Source organism: Hemiscyllium ocellatum, chromosome 9, assembly GCF_020745735.1.
Source record: "Hemiscyllium ocellatum isolate sHemOce1 chromosome 9, sHemOce1.pat.X.cur, whole genome shotgun sequence".
Taxonomy (NCBI): Eukaryota; Metazoa; Chordata; class Chondrichthyes; order Orectolobiformes; family Hemiscylliidae; genus Hemiscyllium; species Hemiscyllium ocellatum.
Genome location: NC_083409.1, coordinates 78,667,847 through 78,692,737, shown reverse-complemented (window position 1 = coordinate 78,692,737; position 24,891 = coordinate 78,667,847). Strand labels below are relative to the sequence as shown.

Below are 24,891 nucleotides of genomic sequence, written 5' to 3'. Positions count from 1 at the left end.
AAGGTCACCCCTCAGCCTCTGACACTCCAGGGAAAACAGCCCCAGCCTGTTCAGCCTCTCCCTGTAGCTCAGATCCTCCAATCCTGGCAACATCCTTGTAAATCTTTTCTGAACCCTTTCAAGTTTCACAACACTTTTGACAACCATTCAACATCAAACCTTAACAAGCTCCCTAAACTTGGGTCCAAAGTTTAGCTCAACTCAGATTACCAAAATAAATACTTGAGCATTAGACCAGTGGCTGCTTTCGTATGTACCTTCCATTTTCAACTAAAAGTCCAGCAGTGAACTAGTCATGGCATTTTGTCTTAATGGGTCAGTCTCTTCATTAGTCTACTACTGGACTATAGAGAAAGTGACTTAACATCACAAGTAAAAGCAGCCCACTTAATTTAGGGCTTAAAATAATGAGCAGGGGTGTGCATAACAGTGTCCATTGTGGTTGATGTCCACACTATCCTGAAGGTGTGCCATAAAAGTCCAAACATATAGATTACAATAACAAACACTAAAGAATAAAATTGTTCAATAAGAAGAATTCTGTGCTGTTGCTGCCGGTTTTTTTTTTTAAGTCATCCCTTTTAGCAAGTTAATTGAGACTAAAGTCAGGACAGAGATAAAAGGAGAAACAAAGATTATTATTTGTTCATGCCCAGATCCCAAAGCATTTAAGAATAGCTTGCTAAGCACTCTCTTCCCCAACTGTATAGTTTTATGAATGAATGAACAAACATCATGTTAAAGAGAAAACCAATTTTTAATAAAATAAAAACATAAGGCAATTGTATAAAATTAACAACTCTTTAATCAGAATACTCCATTTCCTACTTCCTGTCAAGGACATACATTCCATAGGAAATTAACATTATACTAACATTTGCAGCAAATTCTTCCACACAGCTTTGTTTTCTTGAAAAAAAATCAAATAGTGCAAACTAGGCACCTCCTCAGTTCATAAAATGCAGATCACAAAAGGATTATGAAATAATTAACCTTCTAAACAAAATCGGACCTGAAAAAAAGTAAAAGTTTGCACTAAAAATGACAAATTGGCAATACCAGCAGGCTGGTAATCGTATTCATAGAACAGGAAGGAAAGAATAGGAATGTAACTAAGGGTACCAATGAGTTTGATGTCTCAGTACTGCAAGTTCTAACTTTTGGAATTTCTCTCACAACGTGTTCTTGATTGTGTAGTTTTACTAGTGGCTAAACAGAACTTTTGTAAAATGCAAATATCTGGACCGCATAATACCTTTGGTAGTTGCATGTTATGACAGAAAATTGCTATTTGAAAGTGATCATACACTTTAAATTTAATGATACCACATTGAAATTTCTCATTTTTAACAAAACATAACTGGCATCACATTTGTGCACAAGACAAAATACAACAATAATGGCTTTCATCCTTAAAAGTATTAGCAATTCACCCACACTACTCACCCAGCTAAAAGGTTTATTAAATGCTAGTTTACAGGATGTTTCACTGCAAGTCTCCCTTCACATCAGGTGTGGTAATTTGTACCATTGCTAAACAGACACCTTTGTAAGGTAACAGACTTCTTAGATTGCAAGTTTATCAGAATACAAGTTTTGCCACAAGTTCTGAAGGGTGACCTGACCTGAAACATGAACTGATTTCTCTTCACAAATGCTGCCAGACCTGCTGAGCTTTTCCAGCAATTTCTGTTTTTGTTTCTACATTAACTTGTGTCACCTGATATCACAGTACAATAACTTTCAAACTATTTGCATTCTTGTAAAATTCAAAAATTGAAAAGAAACAATTGAAACCTGGAACAAAGTACAGAAAGAATGACAAAATCATGTGATTTAGGCAGCTGCTACTTGATCTCTTCCTTACATAAAATGTTTACCCCACCATTAAAGGATCTAGCTATTTCACAACCAGTGAAGTTGAACACCATTAGGGCACTGGTCATTCCTCGAAAGCTTTTCTTAGGATCAACCTTGTCCTCTAGTATGCTGGTTCTAATCTTGATTAGCCTCTTGACAATAGGCACAGCAGTACTCGAGGTATGACCTCATAAGAGTACTTAAAATTCAGCACAGGTATTGATTTAAACTCTTACAGATTTTGCATTATCACTTCAAATTATTACAGTCACTTGATCAGTTAATTTATTTCAAGTTTCTTCCCCCATACCTATAACCTTGATACTTTTAGCAACTTCTGCTTTAGCACATTTCCTTGTGACCAGTAGGTTTGCAGTCAACTAGTTGAAAATTTGGGGGTGGGAGACAAACATACATGAAAAATTTAAGGAGCTAGATTGTTGTATCCAACTAAAATTGTTACTTTATTGACAGTTCAGTTCAAAGATACGTTGAATTAATGTTTCCCGAACATTAAAAAGGAACAAATCAATTTTGCCAACATGTGAATTAAAGATTGGCCTAATCAATGATCTGGGATGGAGAGAGACGCAGGCAGACAGACACACCCAACATCTCTTCTGTCCCTAACTCAATCTTCGAAAAGATTCATTTGTTAAAGAGAGGCAAAAGAGTGTAGCAAACAGAAGTGAAATAGTAGTAGGTTAAACAGGTTTTTTGGGAATCAGATTTTTATTTACAAAATGTGAGGATTAAAAAGAACCTTGTATACATACCAATTTCAATATTTTCTATTCCTTTATTTCCACCTGATAGCTGAAATCCACCAGGGGGCATATGTTCATCATTGTTTTGGATCATTCATTGTGTAAGCACACCATGCACCAGTTAATAGAAATTCTCCATATGTATTGGTTAGGCCTATACTTATTGCATTTGATTTCAAGGAATGATTGAAGAGAAAAAAAACCATGTTTAACAGGAAATTTGCAGCCACTTTGTCCATTTAATATTCTAGTAAAAAAGGAGGTCTGCAGATGCGGGAGATCACAGCTGAAAATGTGTTGCTGGTCAAAGCACAGCAGGCCAGGCAGCATCTCAGGAATAGGGAATTCGACTTATGCTCGTCGAATTCCCTATTCCTGAGATGCTGCCTGGCCTGCTGTGCTTTGACCAGCAACACATTTTCAGCATTTAATATTCTACCCTGTCCAGTCTCAGACAAAAATCAACAACACTGCATTGAATTATGACTTTTACACAAGGAAAAGGAGCCTATAGTACAAAATAACCAACACCACAAAACTTGCATGGTTAACTTGTTTAAATGATTAAATCTCAAATCATCCAGCAATAAACTGCAGTCAGTGTGTTTCTCAGCCCTACTACAAGTATTTAACAATTCAGTTCAGTGCAAACATACGCAACCTGACATGTACTTTTCTCCCCCTCAAAAAAACCCTGAAAACGTACTCACAATCCTTCACCTTATGATTGCAATTGGCCAGAAATACAACTACTCTCATTAATTCTAGGGAAAGCTGCAAATTGGATTTGAAGGTTTGTGTAGACAGGTAATGAAAGGGCAAATGGAATGGTCCATCAAGGGATTTGGAATACAAAAGAGGAAGTGATGCTTCAGTTGTGGAGAGACACTGGTATACTGGATGATGATAGGGTACACTCAGAACTTCTGGTGAGAAAAATACAGAACAAAGAGAATTCACATTAAAATTTGAGCTAGGTCACTTAAGAGCAAAATCAGCAAGTAATTTTTCCTCTCTCATTCACACATGTGTCCACTCATCAGCTTTGACCTTAGAATGGTGAAATAGGCTTAGAGGATCTTTGGAAATGCCTTTATCTGGTTAGATCTCTAGTTTATGTATTACATTTAATTTACATTCCTGTGGAAACGAGCGATTACGTAAAGCATAATCTTGATCTATAAATGATTAGGGTAAAAAGATTTGAACCATGCTCATGGTGGCAATTTTTGAAGATAAAACCTGAAAGAAATTATGACAATAAAAGTAAAATGCAAGGTTAAAAGGAAAAACATGCGATCCATCTCTATGACAACCATGAACAGTTCTACACGACCCAAAATATGAAACTCTCATGTACCTGTTGTGTAAATATTAGACAAATGAAGGAAGTGACATCTATACCAGAAAATAATAAATCTGCAATAAACTAGTCTATAACCATTTCAGCTTTGAATTGAATCCTGGGTATTTAACTTTGAACTAGGTAACATTTTACCTAAAGGTTGGAACAAAAAAGCACCCCTAATCCCAGATTTGGAGAGGGTCAGACATTACAACTTTACAGAAATTTATCATTGTTACAAATAGAAAGGTAGACAGAGAAAAAAAAGTGAACTCCCCAAACTTGATATTCAATGTGTATTGATCACATTCAACTAAACAGGAATAATCTCAATTACAACTTAAGCCTCCTGCCATAATTTTTTTTCCCAGCTGAATCAATTATGACAACAGACATCTGAGTGAGACTGCATCAAGAACTTTTTTTTAAAAATTAGCTTGTAAAATAAAAGTTTTTCTAGGGCTGCACCCTAATAATAGTTCAAAGAATTACTGCAAATCATGTAACATCATTCCCCGAACTTTCAAAATATATATGGAACTTGCAACCAAGACAACATCTCTCATTGTAGCTTTACCAGTAACAAAAAAGTTTGATTTGGCTATAATAACGTAATTGAATTGTTCACTTTGCTGGACATGGACTAGAATTAATTGGAATCAAAAGGTTTGAACCAAAGGCATTACAATGGTAGAAGAACTAATCTAGATTAAGGAGGAAACTACAGATCCAAGAGAACATTGGCTTTTAGATACAAGTCATACCTTTGATTCATATCACACCTTTAATTTCCACATTTCAGTTCCCTTTATTGGTGGTGTGATTTGATCCATTATGGTGCAATATAGCTCCCTACATTATTAGGGAAGCTGGAAATAAAGATTACATTTTCTTCCAAAATGTTTGAAATTCAATCAAGGTTTTTCTATCATCCAATTTTAAAATTTAATTCAAGTAAGAAAATTGAACTAGTTTTATTCCCTCCAAGTAGTTGCTTACAACACCAATACTTCCTGATCAAACAAAAACATAATCAGCATTGAGTGCAAATGATAAAGATTTTGGTAGAATAAGAGTTCAAATCAACCCACATGTGCTAACTATGAAGTACAATTTCATAATATGATACATTAGGTTGACCAGAACAGGCCCAAACCATTTAGAGTAAATCTTCAGACTTCCTGATATTTGTTAATGCAAATCTTAGACCCCCTAGTTCCTTTGGCACCTGAATGGACAACAGCAATTTCTCCTAAAAATTTAGACATACAGGAATGATCATCATTGGCCTCTTAATTGTTTTTAAAAAGTTGCAAACTTACAAGTTTGGTTGAATAAACAGGTATAGTTAAAAAAGGTCCGTGGATATAAAAGGGTAATATTTTGGGCAGGGAATAAATCTTAATTTTGACCAATGTTCAATCCTAGCAGTTCCCCAAATGGGGGTTTCAAAAAAAAAACACAGCAAATACACATTTTAAATGCAAATTTGGCTCACGTAAAAGAAAACTGCAAAAACAAAGTCCTTAGCATGCCAGCTAACAATACTTCAAAACACAGTAGTTGCAACATTGTGCAAGTTGATGAGTTTGTTGGCAGCAGACTTCTAGTAGCTGTAGAGAGACAAAGGGGTATCCTCTTCCATCATGTCATCCTGGTAAATGAAGCAAAGATTATGTTAAGACTTATTTTATGAAACTCCACTAACCACCTTCCTTCCCCACCTTACCATTAAAAATAAATTCTCATAATCAACCGTCTGCACTGGCACAGTTTACTGTTTGCTCTCTGCCATGACCATTACTTCTGCAACATAGAAGTGACAAAAACTAACCCATCTGGAGAAATTACTGGCACAAAGTGTACCAAATCACTGTGCACCTAAATGCATCTTGGCACCAATACAGACTCCACTTCCCCTAACCCTCTGCAAAAGAGAGAGTGGCTACAGGCAATGCAGGTTTCAGTTAAGACATTGGAGTATTTTGTGTTTGTTTGATATCACCTAAAGGACAATATGTGCATCAGTCTCAAAATTATTCATGGTTGACAGAATAAAAAAGGAAACGGATCTTAAAAAGATGAAAACAACAACAACCTAGGGGCCAAAAAGGGTTCTAAGGAGGAGTCACGTGCCCCAAAACATTAACTCTGCTTTCTCTCCATAGATGCTGCTAGACATGTTGAGTTTTTCCAACAATTTCTGGCTTTGTTTGATTTCCAGCATTTGCAGTTTGTTTTGGTAAGATTGATAGAACCAGTTAAATAGATTAGAGGAAAATTAATTGAGGTGGTGGTGATGATAGAACCTGAGAAAATGGATAACAAAATTGGCAGCCTTACATGCAAATCAATGGGACATTTAAAAAATGTTCAGCAGTAAATGATTGAAGTGAAAAAGTATAGATATGCAAAATTAGATTTAGAGGAGGAAAAGTTGGAGGAGGCTTGAATGGAGCATAAAAGCCAGCAAGGTCCAGAGCAGTCAATGCTGCATTCTGTGCAATGAAATCAATATATTTAAATCTAATGCTACATCCCTTTTCCAATTAATAATACAGAAGAAAAACAATAGGGCAATAAAAGGTGCAGAGGCATAATATTATTAAACTGCACTCAAGAGAAAGCAAGCCTAATTTATAAAACCGCTCCTCAATTTAACCATTGAATCTAAGTGTCATTCTTATAAACCCACATTGTAATCCCTCTAAAGACCAATATATCCTTTCTAGTATGTGGCGTCCAAATCCCCTCACAGTACTCACAAGTGGGGTCTAGCAACGGTTTTGTGCAACTATAGCATAAACACTGCATTGCTCTACTCCAGTATTTTATATCTAAAAACCAGCATTCCATTAGCCTTCCTGATAGTTTTCTGCAACTGTGCATGGAAGTTTAAATGTCTGTGCACCTGAACCACCAGCCCTTTGGACATCTACGATGTTTAACTTCATACCATGATCTATCCTTTCTCAGTCCAAAGTGGACAGCCTCACATTTGCTTACTTTGAATTCCATCTGCCATACAGTTTTGCTTATTCACTTAGCCCTTTTGTAATTTTATACTAACATCCACACGGTCTACAATGCCGCCTTTGTCTTATCAGCAAATTTGGATAAAACGACTTTCTTTACCACCATCCAATTTTTGAGGCCATAACAAATCCTTGTGGGACACCACTGATTAAATCCTCGAGTAAAAAATGAGGTCTGCAGATGCTGGAGATCACAGCTGAAAATGTGTTGCTGGTCAAAGCACAGCAGGCCAGGCAGCATCTCAGGAATAGAGAATTCGACGTTTCGAGCATAAGCCCTTCATCATCCATTCCTGATGAAGGGCTTATGCTCAAAACGTCGAATTCTCTATTCCTGAGATGCTGCCTGGCCTGCTGTGCTTTGACCAGCAACACATTTTCAACTGATTAAATCCTGTCAATTTGAGTACCTGCCCACTATGCCTACTTTTCTGTAGTCTGTTACTCAATCACTTTCCCACCTGTGTCAGTAATTTGCCTTCAATTCCATGGACTTACAGTTTAGCTAACAGTTAAAATGTAGAATTATGGAAAAGGATCAAACTTGGATAGGAGTACAAGCTTCATTGGGAAGAGTCAAACCTTACAAAGCTGAGAGGTCAGCTGGCAGAAGTAAGTGATCAGGAGGAGAAAAGCAAAAGCAAGGTTTTACAGGCAGTGGAGGCATGGCCCCATAAAAAGAGGGAAAAAACAAACAAACAATCTCTGCCAATCTAGAGTCCTCCTACCTGGTTAACCAAAAGCACATAAAGCAAGAAAATTGAGCAATGAAAAACAAAAAGAGCTTATGACCATGCTCAATTGCCCGTAGTGTTAGGGGCTGGGGTAAATATAGGGAAATGGGTCTGGGTGGGTTGCGCTTCAGCAGGTCGGTGTGGACTTGTTGGGCCGAAGGGCCTGTTTCCACACTGTAAGTAATCTAATCTAATGACAATCTTAAAAATAAAAGTAATACTTAAGATTCAAGGAGTATTGAGAAAAAGGGGTGAAATTTTAAAAAAAAAGTAGAGTGTATGTAAAATACTGGCCAGTAAAATTAACAAAAATCCAAAGATGTTTTGTGATTACATTAAGAGTAAGAGAATGACAAAGGCTACAGGAAACGGAGACTTGTGCATTAATACAAGGTTCTAAATGAGTATTTTGCCAGTCCTCAGAAACGAAGGAGGTGATGCAGACATTCCACTGAAAGTGTGAAATATTAAATAATATAAGCACGAGAAGGGAAGTATCTCCTTCAAAAAGGTAGATAATCACTTGGACTGAAGGAATTGTTCACCTATGCTGTTAAAAGGAAGCAAGGGAGGAAATAGCAGGAGTTCTCAGGATCATTTTCCAATTCTTATCAGATACTAAACTGAAGTAACACAGGATTGGAGGTCTGTGAACATTGTCAGTTACTACTGCCTGTAAGAATGTAACAGTCATTTGGTTGAGTGATTAGAAAAGTAGCAAATGGAACTCAATCTGGAGAAGCGCAAGGTTATGCATCTGGCAAGTGCAAATAAAGCAAGAAAATACATAATTGACAGGAGGACAAATGAGTGAGGTAGAGGAAGTGAGAGAATTTGGAATAGATATCCAAAGGTCCATAAAAAGTGCAGGACAGAGACAGTGGTAAAAGGCTTCCTTCATTCAGGGAGATATTAAATACAAAAGCAGCGATGCAATGCTGGGTAGATATAATACTCTGACGAGATGCTATCTTTGTGTACAGATCCAGTCACCATATTATAAAGGAGGATCTAATTGCTCTGGAGAGAGTAAAAGAGATTAGCAACAACGTGGCACGGTCCTAAAAATTGCAACCACAATGAAATGGATGATAAGCTAGGTTGTTTTCCATAGATCAGAGAAGGAAGAGAAGTGACTTAAAAATTAGAGGTGTATTAAATAATTAGGGACTTGGATAAACTGGACAGGGAGGACTTAATTCTCTTCTCCACTGGATGAACTAAGAGGACACAGATTTAAAAGGTAAATGGCAGAAGTATTAAAGGGGGCATGAGAAAAACATTTTCAAACAATGATGAGTGTTTAGGTATCTCTATCCAGTTTGGTGGTTGAGGTGGAAGCTCCCAAATTATTTGAGGAGGAATGGATAGAGCAGGGACAGGATTTAGATGTTTCAGTAAGAACAGAGAAGATGGTAAAAGAGGGAGAGGTGTGGCATTGTTGGTCAAGGACAGAATTACAGTTGCAGAAAGGATGTTTGGGGGCTCGTCAATTGAGGTAGTATGGGCTGAGGTTAGAAACAGGAAAGGAGAGGTCAACCATTAGGGAGTTTTCTATAGGCCTCCAAATAGTTCCAGAGACGAAGAGGAAAGGATAGCAAAACTGATTCTCGATAGAGTGAGAGATAGGGCAGTTGTCATGGGAGACTTCAACTTTCCAAATATTCACTGGGAACACTGTAGTACGAGTACTATACATAGGTCAGTTTTTGTCCAGTGTGTGCAGGAGGGCTTCCTGACACAGTACGTAGACAGGCCAGCAAGGGGCGGAGCCACATTAGATTTGGTACTGGGTAATGAGCCCAGCCAGGTGTTAGACTTGGAAGTAGGTGAGCACTTTGGTGATAGTGATCACAATTCTGTTATATTTACTTTAGTGATAGAAAGGGATAAGTGTATACCACTGGGCAAAAGTTATGGCTGGGGGAAAGGCAATTTCAATGTGATTAGGCAAGATTTAGGAAATGTCCTAGATAAGTATGTATCTGTCAGGCAGGGAGGAAGCTGTAGAGCGCGGGAGCCGTGGTTTACGAAGGAAGTGGAATCTCTGGTCAAGAGGAAGAAAAAGGCTTACGTTAGGATGAGATGTGAAGGTTCAGTGAGGGTGCTTGCGGGTTACAAGGTAGTCAGGAAAGACCTAAAGAGAGAGTTCAGAAGAGCCAGGAGGAGACATGAGAAGTTGTTGGCGGATAGGATCAGGGTAAACCCTAAGGCTTTCTATAGGTATTTAAGGAATAAAAGAATGACGAGAGTAAGATTAGGGCCAATCAAAGATAGTAATGGGAAGTTGTGTGTGGAGTCAGAGGAGATAGGGGAAGCACTAAATGAATATTTTTCAACAGTGTTCACTCTAGAAAACTCAATGCTGTCAAGGAGAATACTGAGATACAGGCTCGTAAACTAGGTGAGATTGAGGTTCACAAGGAAGAGGTATTAGAAATCCTGCAGAGTGCGAAAATAGATAAGTCCCCTGGGCCGAATGGGATTTATCCTAGGATCCTCAGGAAAGCCAGGGAGGAGATTGCTGAGCCTTTGGCATTGATCTTTAAATCGTCATTGTCTACAGGAATAGTGCCAGAAGAGGATAGCAGATGTGGTTCCCCTGTTCAAGAAGGGGAGTAGAGACAATCCTGGTAATTATAGACCAATGAGCAGTACTTCAGTTGTTGGTAAAGTGTTGGAAAAGGTTATAAGAGATAGGATTTATAATCATCTAGAAAAGAATAATTTGATTAGGGATAGTCAGCACGGTTTTGTGAAGGGTAGGTCGTGCCTCACAAACCTTAGAGTTCTTTGAGAGGATGACCAAACAGGTAGATGAGAGTAAACTGGTTGATGTGGTGTATATAGATTTCAGCAAGGTGTTCGATAAGGTTCCCCACAGTAGGCTACTGTACAAAATGCGGAGGAATGGGATTGTGGGAGATATAGCATTTTGGTTCAGTAATTGGCTTACTGAAAGACAACAGAGGGTGGTGTTTGATGGGAAATGTTCATCCTAGAGTTCGGTTATTAGTGGTGTACCACAAGGGTCGGTGTAAGGTCATCATTTTTAGAAGCAACCTGGGATGAGGGCGTAGAAGGGTGGGTTAGTAAATGTGCAGATGACACTAAAGGTTGGTGGAGTTGTGGATAGTGACGAAGGATGTTGTAGGTTACAGAGAGACATAGATAAGCTGCAGAGCTGGGCTGAGAAGTGACAAATGGAGTTTAATGCGGACAAGTGTGAGGTGATTCACTTTGGTCGGAGTAACCGGAATGCAAAGTACTGGGCTAATGATAAGATTCTTGGTAGTGTAGATGAGCAGAGAGATCTGAGTGTCCACGTACACAGATCCTTGAAAGTTGCCAGCCAGGTTGACGGAGTTGTTAAGGAGGCATAGTGTTTCAGCTTTTATTAATAGAGGGATCGAGTTCCGGAACCATGAGGTTATGCTACAGCTGTACAAAACTCTGATGCGGCTGCACTTGGAGTATTGTGTACAGTTCTGGTCACCGCATTATAAGAAGGATGTGGAAGTTTTGGAAAGGGTGCAGAAGAGATTTACTAGGATGTTGCTTGGTATGGAGGGAAGGTCTTACGAGGAAAGGCTGAGGGACTTGAGGTTGTTTTTGTTAGAGAGAAGAAGTTTGAGAGGAGACTTAATAGAGACATATAAGATAATCAGAGGGTTAGATAGGGTGGACAGGGAGAGCCTTTTTCCAAGAATGTTGACGGCGAGCATTGAGGGGTGATAGATATAGGACAGATGTCAGAGGTAGTTTCTTTACTCAGAGCAGTAAGGGTATGGAATGCTTTGCCTGCAAGGTAGTAGATTCGCCAACTTTAAGTGCATTTAAGTCGTCATTGGACAAGCATATGGACGTACATGGAATAGTGTAGGTTAGATGGGCTTCAGTCTGGTATGACTGGTCGGTGCAACATCGAGGGCGGAAGGGCCTGTACTGCACTGTAATGTTCTATGTTCTGTGAATCTGAAGCTGCCCTTGAAGCACTAATCTGGAAAGCTATGGTCCCGATGCTAGAGCTGGGATTGGAGTAAGTAGCTAGCTGGCACAGACATAATGGGCTCAACGGCATCTGTGTTGTAGCTTTCTCCGGTTCTCCAGTGTGACTTTCAGGTTTGCTCATATTTTAAAAAATCAATCATTTTGGGTAATCAGAAAATAATTCATTCCCAACACAAATAGAACCAGTTTCAAAATAGTCTAATCAAATGATCGGTACAGTGCCACAAACCATTTCAACTATACTGGCATGGAATTACAATAATAAGCATTACAAAATCAGTGAAAACTAGCAAAATAGCATTATAAACATACAAGGTCCTCAACAGAAAAGAACTCTTTTAGGGAATTTAAAAACCATAATTAAAAAAGTTTTGTCATCTTAAAAATAAAGCTGAGAAAACAGAAAATAAGAGTTGAAATAACAGGACAATATCTTTCAAACTTATTCCTACCATTGGGAGCTCATGAAGACGCCGGAATTCTGGTTGGTTGTTTCGCTGACGGTACTTCAGAAACCCAAGTATTGAAACAATTCCAATAATTATAAAGAAAACTGTGGTGAGCCCTATAACAAGAGGGTCCATTCTGGTTCCATTTGGATTAGAAACCGGCCTCCCTGGTCAAGAAGGAAGTACACTTTTATTAGTGTAGTCTGTCAAGTTTTCATCCATATCCCACTTCAAGTTATTCAGTCATAAATGTATTGTAACAAACATTCCTGTGAGTGCGTTTTGAGAAGATTTGTAGCTCAGGTTGAGATTCTGGATGTAGGTTTGCTCACTGAGCTGGGAAGTTTGTTTTCAGATGTTTCATCACCATACTAGGTAATATCTTCAGCGAGTCTCTGAATGAAACACTGGTGGTGTATCCTGCTTTCTATGTTTGAGTCTCCTAGGGTTGGTGTCATTTCCTGTTCTTTTTCTCAGGGGGTGGTAAATGGGATCCAAGTCAATGTGTTTGTTGATAGAGTTCTGGTGGAATGCCATGCTTCCAGGAATTCTCATGCATGTCTCTTTTTGGCTTGTCCTCGGATGGATGTATTGTCCCAGTTGAAGTGGTCTCCTTCCTTATCTATTTGTAAGGATACCAGTGAGAGTGGGTCATGTCATTTTGTGGGTAGTTGATGTTCATGTATTTTGGTGGCTAGTTTTCTGCCTGTTAGTCCAATGTCGTGTTTGTTACAGCTCTTTTATGGAGTCTGTTGTGGACATCGCTAATCATTTCTGTAAACATTGTGCTGCTGTTTTATTCTGCTATTCTTTTGGTCCTCACATGTTGCTCATGACAGACTCTTTAAAAGAACTGTAACAAACACTACATTGCACAAACAGGCAGAAAACTAGCCATCAGGATACATGAATATCAACTTGCCTCAAAATGACATGACCCACTCTCACTAATATCCTTACATACAGATAAGAAAGGTCACTACTTCGATTTACTGTACATTTGTTTTGTGTTCTGAATTAATGTCAAGCAAGCTTTCTGTATATGTAAAGTTAATTAACTTTCAAGTATTTCTGTAGCCATGGTGACTTCTTTTTAAACAGCTTTTGACATCTTGCTTTAGATGTAAAAGGTTTGTGTGTATCATTGATGGATTTTTACTTACCTTAGAATGTTTTGGGACCCTGTGAAGTAATTAATTAGGTCTCAAGGCTTGTTAGAGTTTTCCAGAATTTTTAAACAAAAAGTAAACTTTCATAGCTTAGAGAGGGTCACCTAGTTTCAGTTTTACTGAGTTTTGGTCAGCCATGTTCCTGGGAATAGGATAGCTACAAAGACCAGTGATCTGCAAAGGGAAAAGTATTGGAAATCAGTTCATCTTATATTGAAGAGTTAGTGTTTTCCCCAGATCAGAAATGTTGGGATAAAACCCTGAAAATGTTACTTAAAGCCAAGCAGGTTGACGTTCACATGTATAATAGCTCCAGGAAAACGCAACCTGCAGTTTCAGTCTATATGTTAAAGTCACACATGATTCAAACCTACAGATATGCTAGAGTCTGAGACACTGGTGCACTAACAATTTTGGGTAATATTTTTGATCTGAATTGTCCAGTAATAACATCAGCTGAGATCACAACATGCTAGTAATGTATAGTGACCCAAAGCAAAGATGCACACAACAACCCAGAGTATCCTGGTCAATAATCACATTTCTATAAACCATAAGAAATAATCAGCAAAATTCAAAAACATGACAAAACAGACAATACATTGACTATACAATACAAATGAGCAATTAAGCAGAACTTTTTGGTTTTTTTTTCTGGTGTTTAGACTCTATGTGAGTCTCCTCACTGGAGATAAATATGCTGCAAAAAAAAAAACTAAATTTTAAAAAGTCACTCACCATTCACCATCTCTTTGGTATTGGCCAAATTCCCCTCGATATGCTGCACAGAAAATGAAGTGGTTGCTATGTTGATTGTGGTGCCTCTTCGAGCAGTTGCTCTCACAGTTGTGGCAGTGGTGGTGGTGGTGGTGGTGGTGGTGGGGCTTGTGTGACTGGTGGACAGGGGCATAATGACAGTGGATGGCATTACAGAGCGACTGGTTGTCATGGAAGTTAACCTGGTCTTGGAAGTTGGTTGCATTGGTAGAGTTGTAGACACTGGGGATGGTTCAGTTGGAAAGCTGCTGGTTGCATCTAAAAATGAACAAGATGCTCACTGAGATAAATGTTATTTAGCAATAACCAAAGACATTGTTAACGCAAAAGGGAGCAACTTGGAAAGAATTGTTCTTCCTTTAAGTACATGCACAGAAGGCAACAGGAAAGCACCATGTAGTTTTCCCCCTAATTTCCCTCACATTTAATTACAAAGTGGGAGGCTCCTACTTAGAATTGAGCAGAGAAGCACAATCTTGAGGAATGAGCAGAGAATTCATCCTTAGACAGACCATTACTACATCAAATATTTAATGTGACAGCATGGCAGAGTTTTGGAAATCCAAAGTAATACTTTATAGCACATTCATTGCATCATTTCCTAAGAATGTTCTTCAAAACTATCTCAACACTAGGGGATACATTAAGGTGACAGGAGAGAGAGTGAGATTTAAAAGAAGACATGAAAGGCAAATGTTTTACACAGAGGGTGGTTAGAATATGGAATGAACTTCCTGAGGAAGTGGTGGATGTGGGTACAATTACAAATGTTCAAAAGACATTTGGATAAGTACATGAATAGGAAATGTTTGGTGGGATATGGGCCAGGAGCAAACAGGTGGGACTAGTTTAACTTTGGATTATGTTCAGCAGGGTCTGACTCTGACTATATAAAACATAGGAGAAAGTGAGGACTGAAAATGCTGGAGATCAGAGTCAAGAGTGTGGTGCTGGAAAGGCACAGCATCACAGAATGAAAGCCTCATTCCTGGTGAAGGGCTCTAGCCCAAACTGTCAATTCTCCTGCTCCTTGGATGCTGCTGGATATGCTGTGCTTTTCCAGCATTATATAAAACACAGTCAGAAAATTCATAAGTGGAATTTTTATTATTGAATAACAATGTTTTCACATCTACAATGTTAAGTCAAATTCTAGCCAAAACGATAAAGTGTAGACTCAAAAAAAACCCTTTGCAATGCCAGCAGCTTCATGCCTAGAATTAAGTTTTAAAGAATTACAACGAACAAGAGAAAACAGAAGTTTTACCTTTGGATTCCTTCTGTCCAGCAGATGATGTATAAGACATACCAGTTGATTTAACTGTGAGCGTGGAGTCTTTGTAAGTTGAAGACACTTTCACAGAGGTCTCTGTTTGCTTTGGGATTGCTGTAATTTTGACAGTAGAACTCCCTTCAGCATCATTTCCATTTGACTCTGTTACAACGGAGCTAACGCTGGGACTCACAGATTTTGGAATGGGACTACTGTTATTTACAGATCTTTGCAGGTCACTGCTTGTATCATTAGCCAATCCACTCTTTTGGGTCAGGTTGCTGATATTTGGTGCAGTAGTCAGCATACTGACAGTTGACTTCTCTAATGAATCGTTAAAGCTAGTTTCACTTTTCAGGCTTGGTGTTATAGAAGTAAAAGCCATGGTACTTCCAATGTCTGCTTGAGTGACAGTGTCATTGATAGTATCGGCTGTTGATGCTGTATAGTTAATAATTCCCATTACAGTTGAATTCAAATTGAATGCAGGTGTATCACGGGGCATTGCAGTTATTGAATCACCTGGGCTTGTTGGATGATGATTTCCTAAATTGAAAAAAGAAAATAGAACAAAGTTCTCAATTGGGAAGGATTGATGGGTCATACAATAGCCAGTTTTTCTACACATATGCATCAAATTTCTGTGGCACACATTTCAATTACATGAAGGACTATTTGATTTTACAGAGTTGAGAATCCAACCATACCCCAAGATCATAAACACATAGACAAGCGGACAAGCAGTACAGTTGCCAAAAAAAACAAAAAAAACTGGTTTGTGAGAACAGACAAACCTCAACACTCTTCCATCGATGTTATACAGGTTTAATAAATTGTTGTGGTTCTGTTCGCCGAGCTGGGAGTTTTTGTTGCAAATGTTTCGTCCCCTTTCTAGGTGACATCTTCAGTGCTTGGGAGCCTCCTATATAGCGTCTGTTGATGGCATGGCATTCATCCACAAATTCTATCAACAGACACATCGACATAGACCATATATACCGGCCACTACAGCGGACAGCAACTGACAACCGGAAGCGGCAGATTCAAACCAGTATAAATGCCTGAGGAATCAGCACAGAAGCGCTTCACAGGAGGCTCCCAAGCACTGAAGATGTCACCTAGAAAGGGGATGAAATGTTTGCAACAAAAACTCCCAGCTCGGCGAACAGAACCACAAGAACGAGCACCCGTTCTCACAAATCTTCTCACAAACTTTGAGGTTTAATAAGTAACAAGGGCTTCCCAATGAAAATTTCACATCATTGCTTCACCTCATCTGGCTAACGTGCTAGGAAACCTAACTGTATATCTAAGGGAATGTTCAGCCAAAATAATTTACCTTCTATACTGGGATGTTCTTCACATCAGTTTAGTCCAGTTGAAGACTAATGATCAAGTACTTACTAAGCCAAACTCATAACCACTTCAACAACAAGAACAGAAGAAAAAAGGTGTAATAATGGGTCAATGGGCAATAATCAAATCTCATCCCCTGCAATCAACCAATTACTGATCAAGTCTTTGTAGTTAACACTTTGAACTGGCAACACAGCAATACGTTTTAAACAAAAACAAGTGATTTTAATTTTTTTGTACTGAGGGAAGTGCTTGGCTGCAGAATTAGAACTCAAACTTCAAATGAATTTTCACCTGGGCAATGTTGATCTGGTTCCCAGGCAATTTCAAATTTAAATGGCCAATAGTTTGTACAACATTTCAAATCCGAACACATGCAAGGTGGACCTCCATTTGGATATCAGCATGAGTTGGCGCAATGTACCTTGTGCAGGGTCAGTTAGTTCGGTTAGCTGCATGATGCCAACAGCACAGGTTCAATTCCTGCACTGGCTGAGGTTATCATAAAAAGACTGTACTTCTCAACCTCACCCTTCACCAGAGGCATGGTGACCCTCAAGTTAAACCATCACCAGTCAGTCAGTCATCACTGTCTATTGAGAGCAGCAGCCTTATGGTCCAGTAGGATTATGGTGACTTTACTTTTATTGTGGTCACAGCAGTGTTAAATTTTTGGGACTAACATTTTCTGCTCCTTCCTAAAAAATGGTGACATTTTGAACAGGACTTTTCCTGTTCAGAGATGCACAATCTAGCCCATAAATCTCAGAAAAAGGAAAAATAGTGACATTTGCCCTTGATTAAACAAAAACATCTACCCAGCCAAAGCAAACTTAAATCAATACAATATAATGCAGGAACAGGCCCTTTGGCCCACCAAGCCTGTGCATCCCAATCCTTTAGATCCATTACTTATCACGTAGTGTAGTTTCTATCCCCCCATTCGTGTGTCTATCAAGCCTTAAAACATTGCCTGTGGAGGTGGTGGAAGCAAGCACATTAGAGTTGTGTTCCAGACACCCACCATCCTCAGCATAAAACATTTTCTCCACACTTCTCCTCTTAACTTACCCCAGCTTACCTTGAACCTGTGCCCTCTTGTAGTTAACCTTTCCACCCTGGAAAAAGGCATCTGACTATCCACTCTACACCTCTCAATTTTATATATCTCTCTATCAGGTCATCCTTCAATCTCAGCCTTTCCAGTGAAAAGAATTGAGTTTATCCAACCACTCCTCATGACTAAAACCCTCCAGACCAGGAAACATCCTGGTAAACCTTCTCTGCACCCTCTCCAAAGCATCTACATCCTTCCAGCAGTGTGGTGACCAGAACTACACACAATATTCCAAAATGTGGCCTAATTAAAGTTTTGGACAGCTTGCCACCTTTTACATTTGATGCTTCAGCCAACAAAGGCATGCACGCTGTATGCCTTCTTGACCACCTTATCTACTGTGCTGTCACTTTTAGAGATCTGTGGATCTATATGTACATGCTCCCAAGGGTCCTGCCATTTATTGTATAATTCGCACCTGAATTTGATCTGCTAAAATGCATCACCTCGCTATTGTCCAATTTAAACTCCGTCTGCTATTTCTCTGCCCAAATCTACAATCTACATCCCAACGTATCCTTTGACAAACCTCCTCACTAGCCGTAACTCTGGCAATTTTGGGGTCATCCACAAACTTGCTAATTGGACCACCTATATTTTTCTCCAGATCATTTAGGTCTTACAAAAAGGTTCCAGCACTGATTCCTGTGGAACACCACTGGTTATTAATCTCCAATCTGAAAAGCCCTTCCACCACTACTGCCTTCTATAATGAAGTTAGTTTTGTATCAGTCTAGCTAGCTCATTCCAGATCTCCTGGGAGTCCACCTTCTCTCCCAGCCTGCCATGGAGTACCTTGTCAAGTGCCTTACTAAGGTTCACGTAGACAATATCCACAGGCCTTTCCTCAATCTTCTTCAAATCCATGGATGTAACTGCTATTGTGAAAAATGTAATTTATCAGCCATTCTTGGCTGCCTTAGAACAACTGAACATGGCTATGGCATTTCTGCTCAAAACCTGGGACTTTGTTGTCTAAACAGGAAAAGTTTTAATTTACCTCTACCAAGCACATGTGAAATAATATGGTTCAGGGACAGTAACAAATGAGGTACTATAATGGGCAGGAAATCATTGAGGACTACATGTTCTGAGCAATAACGCTTCAAATAACTTCTGTAATCTTTGCTGGCTTATTTTCCAAATAAATGTCATACTTAACGGCCAACTATGAAATTATAAGAAGGAAAAAGAATACAGTATTTAAAATTAAAATACATGAATAGTTTGTACAGACCTTACATGTGTAAAACAAAATGCATTATATATTTTACTTTTAAGCCATAAATAAATCCTGATTTGTTCATTTCACAGCATCATAAACTGCATATCTGTTGAACAATAATGCTGTAAGCTCAAAAGACATCCCGTGATGGATTGGCTAATCTCTGAAGCTACTGGCTTTATTATCTAATATCTTTTTAAAAAATAAGTCACAAAACAAAATAACCTTGACAGCACAAAGTCCAATAGATTTAAATCTTCTGCTGGTTGGAGCTCTTCCAGTGATTTGCTACCATGGTATTGATGGATTGAGTGCATACAAACAGCCTTATCTGGAATTGTAATCGGAAAAATATATTCCCATTTCTGAAATTTCACATGGTACCTGGGCTCCCATTTAAAGTTATGATTTTCATGAAAACTTTAAAAAGGTGGGCTGAAAATATATATACCCATGCTGAACATGAACGGCTTGCTGTCGTTCCCAATCTTACACCTCTCGTGTCCCTTTCCCACATTCAGTAGATTTAACCTGTTGTGACTGGGGTTAACCTCAGAAATAAGGAGATGACACTTTAAATGGCAAAAATGAACTACATCCTTCACACAAAAAAAAAGAGGTATAAGAGCTGATCAGCTCAGCAAATGCTCAATTCTGGTCCAGAATATTTACCACTTCAGGAGTACTGGAGTGCTTCAAATAGTCTTAAAATCTACAATAATTCTGAAGGAAAGCTGCAATCTTTATGATGTTCTCCCCTCAGCGAACACAAAAATTTAAATTTTGTAAAACATTTAAATTACTTTTTAAAATCATGGGAATGAGTCTTAGGAAACATTCAGCCCCAAACTGACATCACTTTAAAAATAAAAAGACGCACAGATTATGTTGACACTATCACACAGATGCCTGTGGGATTTTGCCATTAGTAGACTGGCTATTGTCTCTATAACATAATAGTGATGACATTTACCAAAAGTACCAAATGATTGAGAACAACTTTGGAACCGGCGATCATGAAAAGGCATTCGTTGAAACAAAATCTATTCTTCTTCAATGGGACATTCCTTTCACAGGTCCAAATTATTTCTGAAACTTAGTCATTACTCCGTAGGTTAATGCGACAGGCCGTGTGCAGACAGCAAAGCTTCATAAAAGACAAGCAAGAAAGTTGAATAGCAAGTAAATCTCTTTTACTGAAATTGAAGGATAAAATCTTGACTAGGACACAAAATTGTTTTGTTTGGAAAATGTTTCCCCTCATTTACCTAGATATTTTAATATCTCACCCAAATGGCATGTTGTATTCTAACATGTTTAAGCACATCCTCACTATTGCTTTGTACAGTCACCCAAGATTACATGGTCAGTTAGTGTGAACCTATAAAAGGAGAACTATAGAATCACTAGTGTGCACAAAAGGAAGCCACTCAGCCAATTGTCTCTGGTGACCATGCCACCAGTATTATCATTTTTAAAAAACTGATTTGCTAGCTTCAGGAAACTTTGCTACCAACAACTGGTCTGGCTTGTAGGTGACCTCAAACCCATAGCAATGCTTTCTGAAATGGTCTACCAAGCCACAAAAAAGGAACGAAACCAGAACGATCACTTGGTATCAGAAGCAAATACGGCAAGCAATCCTGTCAATTCTAAAATAAAAGTCTTCCTTACCAATATCTGCGGCTTGTGCAAAATGTGGGAGAACATTCAAGCAACAACCTGGGATGGTCATTCTATGGGTTCTGGAAAGGTTCCTGCAGATTGGAAAGTAGCAAATGAAACTCCACTACTTAAGGGAGAGAAGTAGAGGGCAAGAGGAGAACTATAGACCTATTAGCATGGAAACATAGAAGATAGGAGCAAGAGGAAGCCATTCAGCCCTTTGAGCCTTCTCTACCATTCATCACGATCATGGCTGGTCATCCAACTCAACAGTCTGTTCCTGATTTCTCCGCATTTGATCCCATTTGCCCCAAGTGCTATATCTAGCCACCTGTGGAATACATTCAATGTTTGCCATTAACTACTTCCTGTGGTAATGAATTCTGCAGGCTTACTCCTCTTTGGGTGAAGAAATATTTCCCATCTCCATTCTAAATGGTCTAACTGGAATCCTCAGACTGTGGCCGCTGGTCCTGGACAGACCCACCATTGGGAACATCCTCCCTGCATCTACCCTGTCTACTTTAAGTCTATGAGATCCCTTCTCATTTGTCTGAACGCCAGCAAAAACGTAATTCCTCAAACGTCAGTATTGCTTTCCTCTGAAAATCAGCCTGGTAAACCTTTGCTGCGATCCCTCGAGAGCAAAAATATTCTTCCTCAGAAAAGTAGACGAAAACTGCACACAATATCCAAGGTGTGGCCTAGCATGACATCTGTAGTCAAGAAAGTGGTAGAATCCATTATAAAAATGGATATTATTTTTAGACAAAATGAATGGCAAGATTGGACAGATTGAACATTGATCTATAAAAACAGGAATCACGATTGACAGACTTGCGGTGAGTTTTTGGAGAATGTTACTTTGTTACACACAAAAAGAGCATGTATACATTATATGCTGATATCCTCAAAAACCCTTGAGCTAGTTGAACCTTCTTTTCCCTTAAAAAGCTTTAAATTCATGTTCTGAATGAGCACCAAGAAGAACCTCATTGAACCAAGCTGCTCGGATTGTTTTTAAATTTGAATGATCTCAAAACCTCTGCTTCGAGAATGACCATGTATAACCAGAATGAGAATAATCTATGAAAACCAGTTGGAATTCTGCCCAAAGTTAGACAAAACAAATATGAATCACTACATTAGATTTGTACGCCAGCACCTCTCCACTGATAGTTATTCTAAAAAAAAACACAACAACAAAAAAAATTGTAGATCTCGATAAATAATAGTACCAAAGTAGAAATCCCTTCTGCCCCAATTATGATGTTCAAAGTATTTAAGCTAACCCTTCGTGACATCAAAAATGTAAAGTGAATACATTCCCTCTCCTCCCCCCCCCCCCCCCCCCATCATCACAAGAAAAACTGAAATTGTACACAAGCCAAATAAGACACTAAGTAACAGTTTCAGTTTCAAGGTTGCAAAACTCTGCAAACAGCTCAAGTTTGTGCTTTAGAGATTGGGAAATTCATCTAGGCCCTTCAGATAATAACTCACATCCAACTGTTCATTATATGGCTTATTTGTCTTTCAGTTGTCAGCAGAAAACTACCTAGCAATTATACAAGTTACGTGAAGCAATTTGCCTTTTTGTGTTCTGTATCCAAATCTTTCATCACCTTTTCACCCAGCAGGTAACGAACTGTTGGCTGTGTTTAATTATGAATAGCAAATAGTTCACGACTCATTACAGTGTAGTACCTCAATATAGTACTTTAAACCAGGTAGGCAATACTTGAATAATTTATAAAGCATCACAAATTGCTCAAATGAGGTATCCCATATTTAAATCAATTTCATGAAAGCAAAGTACAAGGAAGCTTAATTGAACATATGAACTAATTGGTTAAATTGTAATTTACTGTATTACACTGTACAATGGAAATTTACAACTTAAGTGGCTGCATTACTGCAAGAGTGGCTGTTATGCGGCATAGCTATTTTCAATCTTTGACACAATATTTATCATATGCAATTAACACCCACAAATAAAAGTCAGAAACATAGCAATTGTGAAATTTACCAATGAAATAATTATATCTACTTAGATCAAGGGACTCCTCTCTTACCACCTATGCTCTTCTACCATGATCCTATACCTGAATGCAAAATGTCAAACACAAAAGCTGAATATTTAATTCCACCCCTCCCTCCTTTCTTCTTGGAGTCTCATGATTACACAGAATAAGGGTGACCTTCATCACCATGTCAAAACAACTACATTTATCTCAGTGCTTCAATAGCAAATATCAGCCTAATCATCTTCTACAGGCATCACAGATATACTTATTCATGCCCTTAAAGGCAACACACGCAGTGGCATAAAAAGGGATAAAATTACGAGCTTATCACTACTGAACTCAAGAGTACAGAAACCAACTTGGAACATCCCCAACATACTATCACTCAATTCTGCTTGACGAGCATAAAATCCATGACCTTTTACTTATTCATTGAAAGACAATGAACTGCAAAGAAAGTCTCTTGATTTTTTGGTTGCAAAGAGAGCAGTTTAAAAAAAAACTCACCTATTTAAGCGACCAGACTCTAAACTTTCATCACACAGTAGAAAGGAAAACGAACAAGGGTTTCAAGGACCCAACAGCAGCCTTTCGGGTCAGGCCACAGATCAGCCATAATCTTAGTGAAAAGCAGAGCAGGCTTGAGGGGCTTAATGGCCTATTCCTGTTCTTATGTACCTCTGAAGTTCACATCATATCGCTGATGCACCGAGATAATGTTATTGCTTAAAAAGCCACACTCAGGAGGTGACCAGTCGATGGCGTTGGAGTTCATATCCCTGTCAATCCAATAACTACAACTCGAAGTACACAGGCAAGGTCTTTGTGGACAGGCAACAGTACAGTTCGCAGTAATGCCTCCAGAGGTGAATGACTGTTGATACTTGCTATCATAGTTCTGATGTGAACATAGCTACTTAAGTGAGGAAGCGAAGGACACATAACTCTTGTAGAATCCTAGTCTTGTGCCAAGTATTGATGCACCATCATAAGCAGTGAAATGCCTTTCAGCCCAAACAAGTAACAAGAATTGTACATTATCTACCTGGGTTACTTGATAGCAAAGTGATCTAGCTCATTATTATAGAAAATTAAAAATACTGGAAATATTTAGCCAATCAGCAGAAATTCTGCACAAAAAAACTAAAAGTTTCAAGTCAACAGTCTTATCTGAACTCAGTAAAATTAGCAATGTAACAGATTTTGTGCATGTGGAAAAAGCACAATGTAGTCTTTGATAGGGTGGAAGGCAAGAGAATTTGATTGGGCAAATGCCAATTGGAGCGGTCATGGGGAAAAGGAAACACAAAAGGTTAGGAGAGAGGAATTAGGAAATGACAGAATGAAGAGCTACTGTTCAAAGCAAAATGAAAGAAAAAAAAATTAGCAAAAGGAGTCAGAAACAAAAATGGGAACAGAAGTTACAAACTCATTTTTTTTGTACTATCTAAATTTGGCAAATCTTCCCTTTTCTCCCAGCTGAGAATTCTCACATCTGCCCATCTCACCAGCAATGTAGCTGATACAAATGTCAAATGGGTACAGATTTCACACTTTTCCACCCTCCCAAAGCCTCGACTCCACTGCCCCACCCTTAACTTCCATCCAACCAACCTCCTGTGATTAAATCATCTCTGCGATTTCCACTTCATCCAGCATGATGCTACCAAACACATATTTCCCCTCCCCTTGTTTCCTTTAAACTAATACATTTCCCTTCACAACACCTTGGTCTAATCCCATGCAAGCCTTGTAGATGCAACGTCATCCCTCTCATTGTCTATTCTCAACAAACAAGACCCCAAACATTTGTTCCAAGTGAAATGGAAAGTTGCTTGTTTAGTATACTATATTTGCTGCTCACAATGTGGTCATCCTTAAAGTTTCATAACGTCACAAGGCTAGAAATGCTGAACTTCAGCATGGTATTGAAACCTGTAACATGAATGTCATCATGGCAGATGGTGAATTCATTTTAAAAGGTTTGGAATTAAAAGCTAGCTTAAATGACAATGATGTAGTCTCAGACGATTGTTGTAACAACTCTGGTACAGTAACATCCTTTAGAAAATAGAAATCTA

General features: G+C 38.6%; 1 protein-coding gene across 1 annotated transcript in view; it reads right to left on the bottom strand.

The window, feature by feature from the left end:
* Positions 1 to 3,013: 3,013 nt before the first annotated feature.
* LOC132819114 (mucin-2-like) overlaps positions 3,014 to 24,891 on the bottom strand; it is a 65,206-nt gene continuing 43,328 nt past the window's right edge. Inside the window, exons 2-5 of the mRNA XM_060830497.1 lie at positions 15,415 to 15,966; positions 14,109 to 14,405; positions 12,205 to 12,368; positions 3,014 to 5,626 (exon numbers count right to left, since the gene is read on the bottom strand). Coding sequence (XP_060686480.1) covers positions 5,579 to 5,626; positions 12,205 to 12,368; positions 14,109 to 14,405; positions 15,415 to 15,966 — 1,061 coding nt within the window. The 3' untranslated portion in view covers positions 3,014 to 5,578. The remainder of the gene's footprint in view (positions 5,627 to 12,204; positions 12,369 to 14,108; positions 14,406 to 15,414; positions 15,967 to 24,891) is intronic.